General features: G+C 40.0%; 1 protein-coding gene across 5 annotated transcripts in view; it reads right to left on the minus strand.

Annotated features, from left to right (window-relative positions):
• Positions 1-20,923, minus strand: part of LOC123517105 — a 53,181-nt gene that overhangs the window by 15,415 nt on the left and 16,843 nt on the right. For all 5 annotated transcript variants that reach the window (XR_006678395.1, XR_006678394.1, XM_045277000.1 and 2 more), the window contains one exon: positions 19,704-19,847. Coding sequence is in view for 3 of the 5 variants with exons in the window: in XM_045277000.1 (XP_045132935.1) it covers positions 19,704-19,847 (144 nt within the window). In the remaining 2 variants the exon portion in view is untranslated. The remainder of the gene's footprint in view (positions 1-19,703; positions 19,848-20,923) is intronic.

The following is a 20,923-nucleotide window of genomic DNA, read 5'->3' on the forward strand; positions in this document are numbered from 1 at the left end:
CCACTTCACCAAGCCTCATTACGGGATCTGACTAAGAAGACCCTCTTTTTGGTGGCCCTGGCTACGGCTAAGAGGGTTGGAGAGCTTCATGCCCTTTCTCAGGTCATAGCCTCAAGAGGAGAGGATCTTATCCTGTCATATCTTCCTGAATTCATAGCTAAGACAGAAACCCCTCTTAATCCCGTTCCTAGAGAGTTCTCTTCAAGTCTCTCTTCAGTGGTGGGAAGAGAGGATGAGGAACGTCTCCTATGTCTAGTGCGAGCTGTACGACATTACCTTGCTGCAACAGCTTCCGCTTCTCGGCCTCGAAGTCTCTTTGTGTCTTTGAGAGACCTTGCGAGGCGAATGTCTAAAGCTGCTATTTCTTTCTTCCTACGGGATACAATCAAGACGGCTCATGAGTCTTTTCCCGAGGAACTCGGGCCCCTTGTTCAAGGTACGGGCACACGATATAAAAGGAATTGCCACTTCCATGCTTCTCTGGAAGAACAGTTCTGTGGCATCTATCTTAGAAGCAGCCTGTTGGAAGACCCACTCAGTCTTTGTGGACTACTATCTCCGTGACATCCAACGGCAGGAAGGAGATGTCTCTGCCTTTGGCCCGGTAATTGCTGCTGGGGATTTGGTGGGACCACTACCTCACTAATGGACTCTTCCAGGACTTAGAAAGGAGACCAGAAGTCCCTACCACTGCCTGGTCATGGTCTCCTTCTCACTCTCCAGTCTCCAACCCTCATAGGTGAGACCAGAGTGTCTTTTTGTGGACCCTTTCACCCATCGGCGTATTCCACCCTTATGGCATGACCCCCCTCCTATAATGTGGAAATCTGCTAATATATAAGAAGCAGGTTATATGTGAAACACATACCAGTTTTAGACATAAAACGTATTTTTTCACTTACCTGCTTCTTATATACATACCCACCCATCCTCCCCACTACTTGCCAATGCTTCAAGAAAGAATGACGTGGCTGGCTGAGGGAGACGGTGTTGCCGTAAGTTGCCAGGGGTTACCAGGGTGGAATACGACAAAGTTTTGAATATGGAATAGACGGCTGGGTAATAGGGAGCATTGTAAATGCTAATATGTATGAATCAGGTAAGTGGAAAAATACATTTTATGTAGGAATCAGGTAAGTGGAAAAATACATTTTATGTCTAAAAATGGTATTTTTACAAGTTTGAAAGCCCCGCCATATCACACAAGCCGACAGGCTTTTGAATACACCAGCACCTCTCGTGGACAAAACACGCACCACTCACTCCCTTAGTTCAAAACAATAACAGAGTCAGCAGCAGCTCGTCTTCCCTCGTTCTACATGCCACCAAAACACCCTGCAATGTTGCCTAGTGTTGATAAGAATACCAGGAAGTCTCTTACTCTCAAAGTGAAGGTGGATATTATTCACAGACAAGAGAGAGACGAGAAAACTAATAGCATTGCTTCCCACCATGGATTGACTCCATCTACTGTCTACCATTTTCAAGTAAGCACACTCTATTAAGAAAGCTGGTGAGATCATATCTTCCTTACAAGCTAAAAGAACCACCTGAACTCGTGACTCTGCAATGGATAAAATGGAAAGCCTTGTGGAAATGTGGTACGTAAGTTTTGTATGCAGTACAATGATGCACCCTTTGTTTACATTCCACAGATTGCCAGCTAGCGTATTTCCTGCTCCACTCTCCTTCCCTCCATAAATTTAAGATCATCAACATTATAAAGTTACATACATTAGTGTACATTATAATGACTTAGTCTTAAATTAAACAGCTTAAATGTTTAACTTCATAATTTTTACTTTCATTAAATCTTTTACTGTACTATGATGCACTCTCGCTTTGTTTACTCTCAATGGAAGCTCAAGTCAGGGGTTAAACTTGTTATAATTGGTTCCCTTAACGAAAATTCACTTAACAAAGGGTTTTATAGGAACATAATCCCTTCGTTAAGTGGGGGTTACCTGTATAAGACGGTAACACCACCTTGAGAGGTGGTGTTACCAGCAACCTGAGAGCAACCTGATAGCAACCTCGTTACCGTCCCTCCAAGCGTTCATGGATGCCATTTCGCAGCAGGAGGTTGCTCTGATGTTGCTAAAGTTTCTTGGATCCAGCTCCCGCTCTTCTCGTGCCTCATGTGCAGTCTGCCAGCACTAAGTACAGATGGAATCTGTTCAATCTGCCTATAATTCACCAAGATGGCCCCAAAACGTCCTTCATCTTCTGCATGTGGGGTTATTTTTGATAAGTGAATTTTTGATAAAGTGGTAAAGCTCAGAGGAAGATGGTGACTGACTGTGGTGTGAGTGGTGAAGGCAGTGACGCAGTGAGTGTTTTGTCTACGTATTCTTTGTTTTGTTGTTTTCTCTTATTATTTCTTACTTTTCCCTTTACTTTAAATACACTTCTACTATTTAGAATGTTAAATAATAAAAACATATTAATTTAGCCAAATAAATAGAGTATATTGTACGAATTTTTTTTACCACATCCCGCATCCCCTCTATTATCTATTGTTTCTTATGAGAAATACATGTTTGTTTTACACAAATTTTGATATACGCAATGCCTCTTGCAGCACATCTATCGTGTAAATCGAGTTACCTGTATATATATATATATATATATATATATATATATATATATATATATATATATATATATATATATATATATACAGGCAACCCCCATTTAACGAAGGTTCACACAACAAAATTTCGCTACAACGAAGGTTTCATTTTAATACCATCTGCTCCTTTAACGAACACCAAACTCACTTTAACGAAGTTTTATCCAGGTAATTTTTTTCAAAATTTGAAAGCCCCACCATATCACACAAGCTGACAGGCTTTTGAATACACCAGGAGCTGCTGGTACTAAGGCCTGCCTCAGGAAAAATCCTGGGACCCCTATAGAATAAAGATCAAGATCAAGATCAAGCCTCTCGTGGACAACACGTGCAACACTCACTCCCCAGTCAAAACATAACAGCGTCAGCAGCAGCTTGTCTTCCCTAGCTCAACTTACCACCAAAATGCCCTGCAATTGGCCTAGTGTTCGTAAGAAGACCAGGAAGTCTCTTACTCTCCAAATGAAGCAAGATATTATTCACAGACATGAGAGAGGCCAGAAAACTATAGCAGCGCTGGCCACTATCTTGACTCCACATTATACTATCTCTATTTTCAAGTCAGCAGACTCTATTTAAGAAGGCTGGTGAGACCATATCTTCCTTGCAAGCTAAAAGAACCACCTGAACTCATGACTCTACAATGGATAAAATGGAAAGCCTTGTGGAAATGTGGTACATAAGTTTTGTATGCAGTATAATGATGCGCACTTTGTTTACATTCCACAGGTTACTGGTTAGTGTCTTTCCCGTTTCACTCTTCCTCCCTTCATAAAGTTAAGATCATCAACATTATAAAGTTACATACATACATACATTAGTGTACATTATAATGACTTAAATTAAACTACCTAGATGTTTAACTTCATAATTTTTACTTTCATTAAACCTTTTACTGTACTATGATGCACTCTCGCTTTGCTTACTCTCAATGGAAGTTCAAATCAGGGGTTAAACTTGTTATAAACGGTTCGCTTAACGAAGTTTCGCTTAACGAAGTGTTTTTTTAAGAACGTAACCCCTTCGTTAAATGGGGGTTGCCTGTATATATATATATATATATATATATATATATATATATATATATATATATATATATATATATATATATATAAATACAGGCAACCCCCGTTTAACGAAGGTTCACACAACGAAATTTCGCTATAACGAAGGTTTCATTTTAATACCATCTGCTCGTTTAACGAACACCAAACTCGTTTTAACAAAGTTTTATCCAGGTAATTCTTTTCCAAATTTGAAAGCCCCACTGTATCATGCAAGCTGACAGGCTTTTGAATACATCAGGAGCTGCTGGTACTAAGGCCTGCCTCAGGAGAAATCCTGAGACACCTATAGAATAAAGATCAAGCCTCTCGTGGACAACACAGGCTCTGCCGATACAAAGGCCTGACTCAGAAGAAATTCTGTCACCTGTAGCATCAAGATCAAGATCAAGATCACACGCACCACTCACTGCCCAGTCAAAACATAACATCGTCACCAGCAGCTCATCTTCCTTAGTTCAACTTACCACCAAAACACCCTGCAATGTGGCCTAACGTTCCTAAGAAGACCAGGAAGTGTCTTACTCTCGAAGTGAAGCTGGGTATTATTCAGACAAGAGAGAGGCCAGAAAACTAATAACATTGCTTCTCACCATGGCTTGACTCCATCTACTGTCTACTATTTTCAAGTCAAGATACTCTATTAAGAAGGCTAGTGAGACCTCATCTTCCTTGCAAGCTAAAAGAACCACCAGAACTTGTGACTCTACAATGGATAAAATGGAAAGCCTTGTGGAAATGTGGTACATAAGTTTTGTATGCAGTACCATGATGCGCACTTTGTTTACATTCCACAGGTTGCCCGTTAGTGTATTTCCCGTTTCACTCTCCCTCCCTTCATAAAGTTAAGATCATCAACATTACAAAGTTACGTACATAAATACATTAGTGTACATTATAATGACTTAAATTAAATTACCTAAATGTTTAACTTCATAATTTTTACTTTCATTAAACCTTTTACTGTACTATGATGCCCTCTCACTTTGCTTACTCTCAATGGAAGTTCAAATCAGGGGTTATACTTGTTATAATCGGTTCGCTTAACGAAGTTTCGCTTAACGAAGTGTTTTTTAGGAACGTAACCACTTCGTTAAACGGGGGTTGCCTGTGTATATATATATATATATATATATATATATATATATATATATATATATATATATATATATATATATATAATGCACAGTATGCTACCCTATGTATTGTGGCTGTGTATTGTTCCGCCACCCATGTGATGCCACCAGTCGGCTTTCTAACACAGCTTGGGAGAGACTCACGGCTCACGCTCCGCCTGGCAATCCTGTTTTTGCCTTTGTACTAATTATCCTGTCCTGCACAGCCAGTTGTCTAGACTGTAATTCTCATCCGGCCTACTGGCTACAAGTCTCACTCTGGCCACTACCGACTACAAGTCTCACCCCAGCCGCCACCAACTTCTCAAGCCTCCTCGCTACTAAGCTACCAAGCCTCCAAGCTTCAGTAAGCTTTGTATCTCACAAATAAACACAGGGTACAGATCCCCAGTGTTTCTTCTTCAACCCCACCAGGACAGTTATGTTACTATCCCATACAAAATTGTAAGCATCACTGTTCCCCAATTTAACTTTAATAATATTGTCTTTCATTCGTGTTAACATTACTATAGTCAGAACCCTAAAATTAAATAAGTTGTTTCCCATTATGAAACTTAATATTGTAACCCAAAATCTCGAACACCAATTCTTTCTCAGGTGTCTCATTCTATTCTATAGGTGTCCCAGGAAAAATCCTGGGACACCTATAGAATAAAGATCAAGATCAAGATCAAGCCTCTCGTGTATAACACACGCAACACTCACTCCCCAGTCAAAACATAACAGCCTCAGCAGCAGCTTGTCTTCCCTAGCTCAACTTACCACCAAAATGCCCTGCAATTGGCCTAGTGTTCGTAAGAAGACCAGGAAGTCTCTTACTCTCCAAATGAAGCTAGATATTATTCACAGACACGAAAGAGGCCAGAAAACTATAGCAGTGCTGGCCACCATCTCGACTCCATATTATACTGTCTCTTTTTTCAAGTCAGCAGACTTTATTAAGAAGGCTGGTGAGACCGTATCTTCCTTGCAAGCTAAAAGAACCACCTGAACTCATGACTCTACAATGGATAAAATGGAAAGCCTTGTGGAAATGTGGTACATAAGTTTTGTATGCAGTACAATGATGCGCACTTTGTTTACATTCCACAGGTTGCCGGTTAGTGTCTTTCCCGTTTCACTCTTCCTCCCTTCATAAAGTTAAGATCATCAACATTATAAAGTTACATACATACATACATTAGTGTACATTATAATGACTTAAATCAAACTACCTAAATGTTTAACTTCATAATTCTTACTTTCATTAAACCTTTTACTGTACTATGATGCACTCTTGCTTTGCTTACTCTCAATGGAAGTTCAAATCAGGGGTTAAACTTGTTGTAATCGGTTCGCTTAACAAAGTTTCGCTTAACGAAGTGTTTTTAGGAACGTAACCCCTTCGTTAAACGGGGTTTGCCTGTATTGAGGGTATATATAGGCTGGAGTCTTTCTCTTATGCACATTTCATTGAAGGTGATAGCTAGTTTAGCATTTGTTATTTTCTTTAAGATATTTTCTTTATATCTTATAGTTGTCTTTTTATCTTTTTCAAGTTTTTGTATGACTTCGCCGAAGCTAGTCATGTTGGCTAAATCACGATTTCGGGTCTGGTGACCCTTCCTCAGTAGCATATCTCTTCTCCTGGTGTCAGAGGGAATGCTGTGACCGGGCTGGGAGGGCTCTATTTATTCCTCCTCGGTGACTCGCTGGCCGCGCGTCCTCACTTGTGATTGGTTGGTGCGCAGCAGCGGGGTCTGTTCAGCAGGCTGATGCGCAGTTCTTGCTCTACGCGCACTGGGCAAGGCTTGAAGGTCGTCTGCCTGCTGATTCATTGCTGGGTTCGTGTCCTTGATGTAGAGGGCTTTTAATATTGCAAGGCGTCTTGAATCATTACAATTTGTTAAGATTTCAGTGTTTTCTTCTAAAGTTTCCTTGTTGATGGTCATTTCATGGGTTTCTTGCATATGTTTTTTGGGTGCTCCAGATGCAAAGTGGAGTGTTAGTCGCCAGGAGAGTCGTGTTGTGTCATCCCAATATAGGTTGGTTGGAGAAATTCACAGTTTCCTCTGTTGCATGTGAACCTATAGATGAGATGAGACTTCTGGAGGCTCTCTTTTTCTTTTGAAAGGTTGTTTTTAAGCATTTTGTAATATATGGTTAGCTTCAGTGATGTATTAGGGTCTGATGGTTTGATATTTTTCATTACTATCTGCCTCATGATCCGCTCATCTTCTTTGTATGCAGTACAAGGCGAGCGTACCCTTCAAATTTGTGCCGCCACGCATCAAACTCCCTCAGCGAAGCAGACCATGTGAGGTAAGGAGGAGTCACCACACTGTTATGCAGCTTAGTTTTCTGCACTGGTTCACCATCTCGTGCACTGTGAGAGGGCGGAGCACCAGTTAACCCCGATAACAGGGCGCGCATTTCCTGTTGGTGTGCCTCATCCCGCTCCCGCTGCTGTGCTTCTTGTTGCTGTGTCAGCTCCATTTGCGTCGCAAGAAGGGTGGTCAGCCGTTCTAATTGCTGCTCCATCTTCTCGGCGTGAGAACAGCAAACAAATGCGCACACAATACAGCGTCACTGTCAGTCACTTTTAGGTTCCATAATCCTTCACTCGGCGATCCTACTCACTGCGCCATGTTTGCTACGTAGATGTGTTGACACCATCATCACCGAGGAACAGGGAAACACAATGGCAACGAGCAACGTGTATACTCTTGCTAGACAACAAGGTGCAGCAGGTGCGAGTACAGGGAGCTGTGCGTGGTGGAGGCACACTGGCCGTGCTCAAGTTTTCCTAAACCAAGTAACCTTTCATTCACGCCACGTATACAGCCCGAGGGAAGGCAGACAATCATTACCTCTTTACAGGCAAAGGGTATCATTCACACGTGAAACAAGATAACCGAACAATCATTCACTCTTCTCTTTCACGCTGCTATCATACAGTGGAGAATGCAGCTTTGTAGAAAATCTCAATTTCTTCTTTCTTCTCGTTTTCTTTCTTGTTGTTGTACCAGCTGTCTATGATTTTCCTTGTGAGTCGGTGGATATCCTTTTCACTGAAGCCGTTGTTGACTAAAACTTGAGATGAACGCTCAATTTCTTTGTGGACTTGCTTCCACGTACTGCAATGTTACTACTTGTTACTTGTTACTTGTTACTTGTTACTTGGGGTGTTTGTTCAAGGCTCCGCTCCACTGCGAGGCAGCGCTCAGCAAAGCCTCCCTCAAAAGCAACTAGCATCTATAATTGTCTTTGATTTCCATGCCGTTAAAATCATAAACTTCCTTGAACAAATATGTCGGAACATCAGAAAAAAAAAAATTCTTACCTTTATTCCTTTGGTTGGCTTGCACATTGGAAGGAGGCATTACAAGGGAGAGAGAGACAGGCTTATTGTGTAGAGGAAGCTGCAGAAGGTGCTGGAGATACTAGGGAAGGTGAATCAAGAGAGGCAAAACCTTACGTTTGGGAGCCATAACCAAGAGAGAGAGAGAGACAGTGCAAACAACCAAAATGGTGTATGTTCAGAGACTTGAGATGCCGTCTTCCTCGCCCTACAACCACAACAAAGCATATTCTTCCGCCGCGTGCCTAAAACTAGTTCGTATTTGTTTACATCGCTTACAACACTAAACCACGTAAGACGGAATGACACCTAATTTTTTTTTTTTTTTATGTTTTTGTGGGCGCGTTCGTAACCATGAAATGTCATAAGTCAAGACCGTCGTAACCTGAGGACTCCCTGTACTCGACATCCCATGTCAAGGTTATTTCTTGGCTCATGTAGTCTGTATGGGTCTGCATCGTGTTCCTTGGTATGTGCACATATGTATGAGTATCAGGGGTCATTTCTTTAATTTTTGCAGTATCATATTCACTCAGCCATGTTTCAGTCAAAGCAAGAATATCCAGATTCTCATCATTAAATAAAGTTCTGATTTCTATTGTCTTGTTTCCAACTGACTGGACATTTGATAAACCACATTTCAACATAGAGCTCACAGCATTAGTAGCCATGATCTATAATATTTCTGATCCTGTCAATCTCACTTTCCAACACAACACAGCAAGTATTCAGTATTCTGTTTCTTAAACCTCACACAGTTTATGCATTTCTTCTCTGTAGATGTGCAATCCTTGGACTTGTGGTTGCCGGCACATTTAAAGGAAACAGGATGCTCACCATTTTTCTTGGCATTGCAGTTTGCCTCAGTATGACCATACCTTTGACAATGTGTGAAGGCTCTTCTTATATAGGCGCCGATGGTGGAGTCCTTGTATTTCTGGGGGCACTCACTGCGTCCATTGAGGCAATATCCCGGGTTGGTGGGCTTCGTATAAACAGTAGTAATGAATTTCTCGTTTTCTTGGCTGATGAGGACGTCGAGGAAGGGCATGCTTCCGTCACTGCTGCTTTCTTTGGTGAAGGTAAGGCCAGAAACTTCTTGGAGGCGGAGTCGTACATGTTCGGCTTCTTCATTTTTGGTCTTGATAAAGATGTCATCTATATATCTGCAGTAGATCTCGGGTTTCTCAGTAGTACTGAAAACTTCTTTGATGCATCCCATGAAAAAGTTGGCCATTAGTAGTCCAAGGGGGGATCCCAAGGCAACTCTTGCCACTTGGCAATACTTGTCCCCTCAAGGGGAGATGAATGGTGCTTCCGTCATGTCCTCTCCAAACCCAGCATATATCAGAAAAGAGTTGAATGTGAGGTCTTAATAGATAACGTAAACAAGCTACTAGAGGGCGATAAAGTAGTGGTCAACCCTACTTTCAAGCAAGAACTTCTATCAGAAGTAACAAAATCAAGAGGACACTTCAAGAGTAACATCCTAGAGAAACGACACATCGATGCAGCGAAACAACTAAGATCTGACCCTAACATCACCATCAGAAGGGCCGACAAAGCCGCTGTTTACGTCCTCATAGACACCAATGAATACCTTGGGAAAATGGATTGCATCCTCAACGATACAATGAAATTCAAGAAGATAACAAGAAATCCTACTGAACAACTTAAGAAGAAAGTGAACAAACTTATAGCCAAAAATAATGCCACCAGCGACATCAAACTCAACCGACTACTCGGCGAATACGAAATGGGATACTGCTACAGCAACGTCAAGACTCACAAGCCGGGCAATAAACTAAGACCAATTATATCCCAAATACCTACCTCCACCTACACCATTTGGGATATAATTGGTCTTAGTTTATTGCCCGGCTTGTGAGTCTTGACGTTGCCGTAGCAGTATTCCATTTCGTATTCGCCGAGTAGTCGGTTGAGTTTGATGTCGCTGGTGGCATTATTTTTGGCTATAAGCTTGTTCACTTTCTTCTTAAGTTGTTCAGTAGGATTTCTTGTTATCTTCTTGAATTTCATTGTATCGTTGAGGATGCAATCCATTTTCCCAAGGTATTCGTTGGTGTCTATGAGGACATAAACAGCGGCTTTGTCAGCCCTTCTGATGGTGATGTTAGGGTCAGATCTTAGTTGTTTCGCTGCATTGATGTGTAGTTCCTCTAGGATGTTACTCTTGAAGTGTCCTTGATTTCATTGCTTCTGATAGAACTTCTTGCTTGAAAGTAGGGTTGAACACTACTTTATCGCCCTTTAGTAGCTTGTTTACATTATCTATTAAGACCTCACATTCAACTCTTTCCTGATATTTGCTGGGTTTGGAGAGGACATGACAGAAGCACCATTCATCTCCCTCGAGGGGACAAGTACAGTGCTTACTCCAATTTTGCGAGAAATGGGGCGGCATTGTGAGTCGCAAATTTGGAAATGGGGCGGCATTGTGAGTCGCAAATTTGGAAATCGCAAAATTGGAAGTATTATTCCTATGGGAAAAATTTAATATGGTGAACCCCTCGTCCATGATCGCCTAATTTTTCAATATTTTCCTAATATTTTGCCCATATTTATATCCCATATATATTGAGCCAGGTATCTTTCCATATGAATGATCACAGTATTTGTACAATGGCTACGAGAATAAAAAATCTGTCCACCATAGGTTTTTACAGCTTTATCAATTTTCTCACTGTTTTTAAACACCATTCTCACAGTTGATTCTCCCACACCAAACTCTCTGGAAATATCACAGTTCCTTTTTCCATCTCTTTTCATCTTAATTATCTTTATCTTCTACTCCAAAGTTAGCCTAATGTTTTTCTTGGTTGGTGGCGCCATGTCGCACAAAGTCGACCACAAGGATTCCTCCAAATTTGCAGAGAGAACTCCGTGGAGGTGTACGTGAACAAATGGAAGGCGGGAGGCAGCAGGGCAGTGTTGCCGGATGAGCTTAGTTGAATCACTGCCAGATTTTTATGAAAACTAGCCAAAAACCACCAAACTATGATAAATATAATATAAATATGATAATAATATAGTATAATATGATAAATATGAATAAATTAATAAAATATTACCTATATAATACAGTAATATATAATTTGCGGGAACGCTCTCTCTCCCGCCACCACTCGCAATACCAGGAGAAAGGAGCAAGATGGGGAAATTTTAAAAATGGCAACTTTTTGTCCTTGGTCGCAAAATTGGCGTATCACAAAATTTGAACTTGCAAAATTTGAGTAAGCACTGTATTGCCAAGTGGACGGAGTTGCCATAGGATCCCCCCTTGGAGTACTAATGGCCAACTTTTTCATGGGATGCATCGATGAAGAAGTTTTCAGCACTACTGAGAAACCCATGATCTACTGCAGATATGTAGATGACATCTTTATCAAGACCAAAAATGAAGAAGAAGCCAAACATCTATGACTCCGCCTCCAAGAAGTTTCTGGCCTTACCTTCACCAAAGAAAGCAGCAGTGACAGAAGCATGCCCTTCCTCGACGTCCTCATCAGCCAAGAAAACGAGAAATTAATTACAACTGTTTATACGAAGCCCACCAACCTGGGATATTGCCTCAATGGATGCAGTGAGTGCCCCCAGAAATACAAGAACTCCACCATCGGCACCTATATAAGAAGAGCCCTCACACATTGCAGAATGTGGAAGCAAGTCCACAAAGAAATTGAGCGTTCATCTCAAGTTTTAGTCAACAACGGCTTCAGTGAAAAGGATATCCACCAACTCACAAGGAAACTCATAGACAGCTGGTACAACAAGAAAGAAAAACGAGAAAAAAGAAGATATTGAGATTTTCTACAAAGCTACATTCTCCACTGCATACAAAGATGAGCAGATCATGAGACAGATAGTAATGAAAAAATATCAAACCATCAGACCCTAATACATCACTGAAGCTAACCATATATTACAAAACGAAGAAGACGCAACATCTTCTGCTTAAAAACAACCCTTCAAAAGAAAAAGAGACCCTCCAGAAGTCTCATCTCATCTATAGGTTCACATGCAACAGAGGAAACTGTGAATTCCTCCAACCAACCTATATTGGGATGACCACAACACAACTCTCCCGGCGACTAACACTCCACTTAGCATCTGGAGCACCCAAAAAACATATGCAAGAAACCCATGGAATGACCATCAACAAGGAAACTTTAGAAGAAAACACTGAAATCTTAGCAAATTGTAACGATTCAAGATGCCTTGCAATATTAGAAGCCCTCTACATCAAGGACACGAACCCAGCAATGAATCAGCAGGAAGATGATCTTCAAGCCTTGCCCAGTGCACGTAGAGCAAGAACTGCGCACCAGCTTGCTGAACAGACCCCGCTGCCGCGCACTAACCAATCACAAGTGAGGACGCACAGCCAGCGAGTCACCGAGGAGGAATAAATAGACCCCTCCCAGCCCAGTCACAGCATTCCCTCTGACACCAGGAGAAGAGATACACTACTGAGGAAGGGTCATCAGACCCGAAATCACAATTTAGCCAACATGACTAGCTTCAGCGAAGTCATACAAAAACTTGAAAAAGATAAAAAGACATCTATAAGATATAAAGAAAATATCTTAAAGAAAATAACAAATGCTGAACTAGCTATCACCTTCAATGAAACATATATATATATATATATATATATATATATATATATATATATATATATATATATATATATATATATGTATATATGTATATATATATACAGTAAGTCCTCATTATACAGTAGTTCTTTATCCGGCAAATTCAGTTACGGTATTTGGAAATTACTACCCTCGATTTGATATACGGTAAAAAAATTCACAGATACAGTATCCACTCGTCATCCGAGGGTCCAGCGCAAGGGAGCAAGGGTGATGACGTCATCCACACCACACCTCCCCGCCACTCAAAGTACTAACTTTAACTTGACCACTCTTGGAACCTCTTATCTCTTCCCTCCCCCCCTTTTTTAACTGCATTACATATTACTTACATGCATTACTAATTAGATGAATAAATGGAATATTAAAAAGTCTATTGTAAGCACAAATATATTCATAATAATTATGGCAAACATTTAAAGCCTACTACCAGCGGCAAACCATGCAGCAACTCATAAAGGGCACAGATTGGCCTGGCAAGCCCACTATCAGAGAATGGTGGAAGTTGTATAACATCAGGCACACTGTAGATAACATCAAGTCATCTTGAGACGAAGTGAAGACGTCTACCATGAACTTGGTGTGGAATAAAGTATGGCTAGAATGCGTGCATGACTTCCCAGGCTTCGCTGAAGACAACATTGGTGCGATCAGAAATGACATAACAAATCTGTGCCATAGGGGTGGCTTCAATGAAGTTGATGATGATGATGTTCAAGATCTTTTGGAAAACCATGCTGAATTTCTCTCAAATGATGAACTTATAGAGCTAGACAAGGCATCACAGGAGGCAGAAAAAGAGGGAGACGAGGAAGAAGAACCTGTGCGTGGCCTGGACATCAAAACTCTTAGAGAATGTCTTGGTGGTATCGAAAAAGCTCTGAAAACTCTGAACTCTGAAGGAACGTGACCCAAATTCTGTCAGGAGTAGCAAAATGGCACATGACGTAAAGAAAAGTGTCAAGATTTATCAAGAAATCTATGATGAAAAAACAAAAAAAAATAAACAGTCCTCTATCTACTCATTCTTCAAGCCAGTCAGACATGCCGTCCTTGTGCCGACCCTGCTACAGCTGGCCCTTCCTCAATATTCTCTTTCTTCAAACCAATGAAATGTGCCGACCCTGCTAAAGCTGGCCCATCTACATCTGCTTCTGACAGTGCAGACAACAACGTCTTATCCTTGTCTGCCCACTCAGCAGAAGATAAGTAAGGGCTGAAATCCCTACTGTCCCTTAGCCTCAGGAGGGACATCATCTAATAGAATACATGGCGATTGAAAGGTAAATAAAAAACATTTTCTGTTTATTTCTTTTGCGCAATACTTTACGTTTTTTATATATTTTTTTAATGATTTTTTTCATGTATTTTTATTTCTGTAGGTGTGACTTTCGACGTGCTGGAACACACTCCCTAATATTACATGTTATAATGGGTTCAGTATACGGTAAATTCAATATGCGGTAAGGTTTTCAGGAACACATATGTACTGTAAAACGAGGACTTACTGTACATGTATATTATATATGTATATATACATATATATATATATATATATATATATATATATATATATATATATATATATATATATATATATACACTCAACCCTCGATTTGCCGGACCTCCATTTGTCGGATTTCGGATTTGCCGGACAAGAGTCTGTGGGGAAAAAAAAAAAAAAAAAAAAAAAAAAGTCCGGGACAAGTCGATTTCAAACTACCGCGCCAGACAAAGTTCGCAAATCGGGCACTATAGATGGCAGCGCGGGCGGACATACACGTCTAGTACTGGACTGTAAACAAGTCTGCCGCGTCACACGAGTGTTGTGCTTACGTGTCGGCGGCATTGGCATGTGTTACGGCCCCACGTGGTGAGATGATGATGATGATGATGATGATGGTCGTCGGAGGTTTTGCCTTTGCCTCGGCACCTCCTGTTACTTCTATTCTTCCTGATCCTGCCTTTCTTTTATTTTTCTTTCTCTTGTCTTCCACATCTGGTGCAAAGTCTCTTTCTTCTCCTCAGTTTTGTTTTTCTGAACAAAAACGTCTGATTTATTTTCAACTTCCTGGTACAGCTGGTGCAGGTGCCGAAATGCCGTTAAAGACAACACTATGTTCCCACCGGAAATTTTGCCGTTAAACACGGGATTCCGGTAAATCGCGTGCCGTTAAAGCGGGTTCAACCTGTATAGGGTAAAGTCCGGCAAGGGGTAGACCCCGGACATTTTCCATTGCCGGACATTTGCCATTCCCGGACAAGCCTTCCCCTTTAGTCCGGCAAATCGAGGGTTGAGTGTATATATATATATATATATATATATATATATATATATATATATATATATATATATATATATATACATATACAGTCAACCCTCGGCTATCACGACTTCCGCTATCGCGTTTTATTGCTATCACGCACCCATGAAAAGCTGCTAAAATTTCATTATCGCGACCTCAGATGCCTGCTATCACGCGCCCAGCCATGAAGTCATGGGATATCTGAGCGCTCATTGGCCAAAACCGCCTTACCATCAAGATCAATACGGCTATTGCGTTTTCGGCTATAGTGCGGCTATTTCGGCCCCAATTGGGCGTGATAGCCGAGGGTTAAGTGTGTGTGTGTGTATATATATATATATATATATATATATATATATATATATATATATATATATATATATATATATAGAGGCAACCTCTGCTTAACGAAGGTTCACACAACGAAATTTCGCTGCAACGAAGGTTTCCTTTTACTACCATCTGCTCGTTTAACAAACACCAAATTCGCTTTAACAAAATTTTATCCAAGTAATTTTTTCCAAGTTTGAAAGCCCCACCGTATCACGCAAGCCGACAGGCTTTTGAATACACCAGCGCCTCTCGTGGAAAAAACGCGTACCACTCACTGCCCCTAGTTCAAAACAATAACAGTGTCAGCAGTAGCTCGTCTTCCATCACTCTACATGCCACCAAAACGCCATGCAATGTCACCTAGCACTGCTAAGACCAGGAAGTCTCTTACTCTCGAAGTGAAGCTAGATATTATTCACAGACACGAGACAAGAAAACTAATAGCATTGCTTCCCACCATGGCTTGACTCCATCTACTGTCTACCATTTTCAAGTCAGCACACACTCAACCTTTCCTTCTGGCAATCGTATATATACGATTGCATCAATGCGTCCATAGCAACGGCGATCATACCCGTAATCAAGAATTTTCGCGCCTCAATTTTGAGCTCCAAGCACGGTTTCTCGAGTCAGATTGGTGAGTGAAAGTGTCTGGCATGTTTCCACATGTAGTGTTGTCACTAGCTCTGGAAATTTAGCAGTAACTAAGCTATTTTCCCTTTCTCTGGGCGACACTTGGCAACCCCAGCAACCCGCCAGGTGGAGAGCACCATGATAAGTGCAAAGAGACATCCTGATAACAGCGAAGGATCTCAGATCATAACTCACCATGGAGCAGGACAGAACATATGTATTTAGCAGTGCTTCTGAGTTTGAAGACAGTGACAGTGAATATTTTGAAGAAGAAACTGAAAAAAGCGAAGACATTAGTGAGGACTCGGAAAGTGAAAAAAAATATTACCTATCATTCTTTCATGTTAATTTTTTCATTATCTTCGATTTTATAATAAAATGGTAGAAGGTAACTTGTCAGAGTGAGAGAGAGAGAGAGAGAGAGAGAGAGAGAGAGAGAGAGAGAGAGAGAGAGAGAGAGAGAGAGAGAGAGAGAGAGAGAGAGAGAGAGAGAGAGAGAGAGAGAGAGTGTGTGTGTGTGTGTGTGTGTGTGTGTGTGTGTGTGTGTGTGTGTGTGTGTGTGTGTGTGTGTGTGTGTGTGTGTGTGTGTGTGTGTGTGTGTGTGTGTGTGTGTGTGTGTGTGTGTTACCTAGTTGTAGTTTTACAGGGCCTAGGCTTTATGCTCGTGTGGCCCGTCTCCATATCTACACTTATCCAATCTTACTTTAAAAGTGTGCACACTCGTTGCAGACACTACTTCTTCATTTAAACTGTTCCACGTCTCAATACATCACTGGGAAACTATATTTTTTAATATCTCTCAGACATCTTCCTTTTCTCAGCTTTTTACTATGCGATCTTGTGCTTCGGATGTCATATTCTTCTCTCAGGATCAGTTTCTCATTATCCACTTGGTCCATTCCGTTGATCAATTTATAAACTTGTATCAGGTCTCCTCTCTCCCTTCTTTGTTCCAGGGTTGGTAGATCCATAGCCTTTAGTCTCTCCTCATATGTCATCCCTTCAAATTCTGGAACCATTCTTGTAACTTTTCTTTGTAGCCTCTCCAATTTCTTTATGTGTTTCTTTTTATGAGGGGTCCACACTACTCCTGCATATTCCAATCTGGGTCTTATTATAGTACTTATCAATTTCTTCATCATTTCTTTGTCCATGTAGTGAAATGCTACTCCAATATTCCTTAGCAAATTATGTTTCTCTAAAAATTCTATCAATATGGCTTACTGGTTGATTGTTTTCTTCCATCGTCACTCCTAAGTCCTTTTCCTTTTTGACTTTCTCCAGTTCTACTCCATCTCCCATCTTATAGATTCCCATAGATCGTCTTTCACTCTTTCCCATTTCCATGATATGGCTTTTGTTCACATTGAATTCCATTTCCCACTTCTTACTCCATTCCCAGATCTTATTTAGGTCTTCTTGCAGTATTTCACAATCCTCCTTTTGCTTTATAACTCTGCACAGTTTCGTATCGTCCGCAAACAAATTTATGTAGCTGTTCACTCCTTCTGGCATGTCGTTAATATAAATGAGGAAAAGTATTGGTGCCAATACTGACCCCTGTGGCACTCCGCTTTCTACTGCTCTCCTCTTTGACTTCATATCTTTAACTACCGTCCTTATTTCTCTCCCCCTCAAATAATTTTCTATCCATCTCAATGTGCTTCCTTTTAAGCCACCCTTCTCCTCTAACTTCCACAGTAATCTTGCATGTGGCACTTTGTCAAACGCCTTTTTTAAATCCAAATAAATGCAGTCAACCCATCCCTCTCTCTCTTGTACTCTATCAACTATTCTAGAAAAGAAACTCAATAAATTAGTTACACAAGACCGTCCTTTTCTAAAACCAAATTGGCTATTTGATATTAATTTGTTGTCTTCAAGGATCTCGATCCATTGTTTCTTTATTATTCTTTCACACATCTTGCATATTACACTAGTTAGTGATACCAGTCTGTAATTTAAAGGTTCTTCCTTCCTTCCACTCTTATATATGGGAACCACCTCAGCTCTTTTCCATTCTACTGGTACTGTTCCATTTTCTATTGAGCATTTTATAATGTTGTATATAGGACTTGATAGTTCTTCCCTACATTCTTTCAGTATTCTGCCTGAGACTTCATCCAGTCACATTGCCTGCGTGCACACTCTCTCTCTCTCTCTCTCTCTCTCTCTCTCTCTCTCTCTCTTGAGGGAAATTGTACACTTCCAATGAGAGAGAGAGAGAGAGAGAGAGAGAGAGAGAGAGAGAGAGAGAGAGAGAGAGAGAGAGAGAGAGAGAGAGAGAGAGAGAGAGAGAGAGAGAGAGAGATAATGTTATTTGCCTGAAACTTGATATGAAAAGGATGAAATCTCTCTCTCTCTCTCTCTCTCTCTCTCTCTCTCTCTCTCTCTCTCTCTCTCATTGGAAGTGTACAATTTCCCCTCCAAGATGAGAGAGAGAGAGAGAGAGAGAGAGAGAGAGAGAGAGAGAGAGAGAGAGAGAGAGAGAGAGAGAGAGAGAGAGAGAGAGAGAGAGAGAGAGAGAGAGAGAGAGAGAGAGAGAGAGAGAGTGTGTGTGTGTGCACGCAGTGTCATCGCTCTCCGGTCTGTTTCTGGAAGACGGATCACACAGCGGGAGGAGGAGCAATCCTTGATAAGGCATAAACTGAACTTTCAGAGGTCACATCGAGCTACAAAGTACATCATTGTATTCAGAATAACAAAGAGAAAATAATTATTAGTATTCAAATAGTTTTCTGACAATTTCTAGGTTTACCATTTTTAGCCGTCATAGCAAATGGGAAAATAGTTTAAGCGCCAGAAGGAAAGGGTTAAGAAGGCTGGTGAGATCATATCTTCCTTGCAAACTAAAAGAACCACCTGAACTTGTGACCCTGCAATGGATGAAATGGAAAGCCTTGTGGAAATGTGGTACATAAGTTTTGTATGCGGTACAATGATGCGCCCTTTGTCTACATTCCACAGGTTGCCAGCTAGTGTATTTCCCGCTCCACTCTCCCTCCCTTCATAAATTTAAGATCATCAGCATTATAAAGTTACTTACATACATACATTAGTGTACATCATAATGACTTAGTCTTAAATTAAACTGCTTAAATGTTTAACTTCATAATTTTTACTTTCATTAAACCTTTTACCATACCATGATGCACTTTTGCTTTGTTTACTCTCAATGGAAGCTCAGGTCAGGAGTTAAACTTGTTATAATTGGTTCACTTAACGAAAATTAGCTTAACAAACGGTTTTTAGGAACGTAACACCTTCCTTAAGCAGGGGTAGCCTGTATATATATATATATATATATATATATATATATATATATATATATATATATATATATATATATATATATATATATATATATATATATATATATATATATATATATATATATATATATATATATATATATATATATATATATATATATATATATATATTTGCATTTAGCTGATGCTGTATGATTCAATATAATCACATGCAGCATGAAGAAGCCTAGAACTAATTCAACAAGAATATCATAACAATATGAAAGATTATATCAATAATGAGGACTAAACCACATTTTTCAACTTACCTGAGCATCATTCAATTCTTCAAGTATGGTTGTGTTCTCCTTCAAAGTGTCACACACACACATGAACTCCACTTCCCGATGATTACTGAAGAACCGTGTTCTAATAGCTTGAACAACATGTGTAGCAGATAACCCCTTAGGTACCTGAAAGATTGAATTACCATGATTATTATAACATGTCATTATAATTAATTTTTTTCCTCTTTAAAGAAAAAACAACACTGAAAAATTATTCCTAGCTCTTTCTACTCATCTCCTTGTAGCCATCTCTTAGGCATGAAGGAAATTCAGATGCACACTACTTATATTATCAACCACTTGATAGACTAAGGACCAAACTGCTACAAAGTGGTATACTCCACAAAGTACTGAGTAATAGGATTACCATATCCCTTAGCCTCCAATTTTGGATATTTCTTTTGACCTTTAATTTGGGATTAACAGCTAATTGAAACTTTGATTGCTTTTTATTTTTAGTTCTTTCAATTGCCCTTGGGCAGTGCCACTTATATAAAAAATCAAATTCTTTGCAGAATTTCAATCTTGTATGAATTTGTAACTATGTCAGCCTTTCCTCAAGTGTCATATAGCTTTGTGAGCTATTTCAGTCCTCTTAATCTCCTCTTTTCTCTTATTTTCATGAACTTCTGCACTCTTGCATCCATCACACCTAACATACTCATATACATTCTCTTAGTCATCCAGTCCTTAAATTCCATCTTTGCATGCTTTAATCCTCTCAACCATTTCTTTCAAATACTCTAGCACTTGGTTTCATTTTACTTCTTCAATGGAAGTAAATTATATCATACAAATATACATTATCTTAGCCATTTCATTATTTATGAATTATATTTCCTGCATATCACCTTAGAATGTTGTATTGCATTAAATCCTTTCTTTGATTAAGATGAAGGTTAGTGAGGAAGGAGGAAGTTTCAGCAAAGATGTTAACTGGATCAGATTTTTACTATTAAATTTATAACAAGTGAGTACTTAGGAAAGAATGAAAAGTTGTATGCAACATTCCTGGAACTAGAGAAAATGTATATTGGGGTGAATAGAGAAGCCCTTCTTAAAATAGATAGAGGAGATCAGTTGTTACAGGAAATTAAGATAGAGCTTCAAGAGGTCCACAACAGGAACAGAGGTGAAGCAAGGATGTGTGATGTCTCCAGCTATTTAGCATATTCGTGGATAGCTGCTAGAGGAGGGAGAAT

Source organism: Portunus trituberculatus, chromosome 41 (assembly GCF_017591435.1).
Source record: "Portunus trituberculatus isolate SZX2019 chromosome 41, ASM1759143v1, whole genome shotgun sequence".
Classification (NCBI taxonomy): domain Eukaryota; kingdom Metazoa; phylum Arthropoda; class Malacostraca; order Decapoda; family Portunidae; genus Portunus; species Portunus trituberculatus.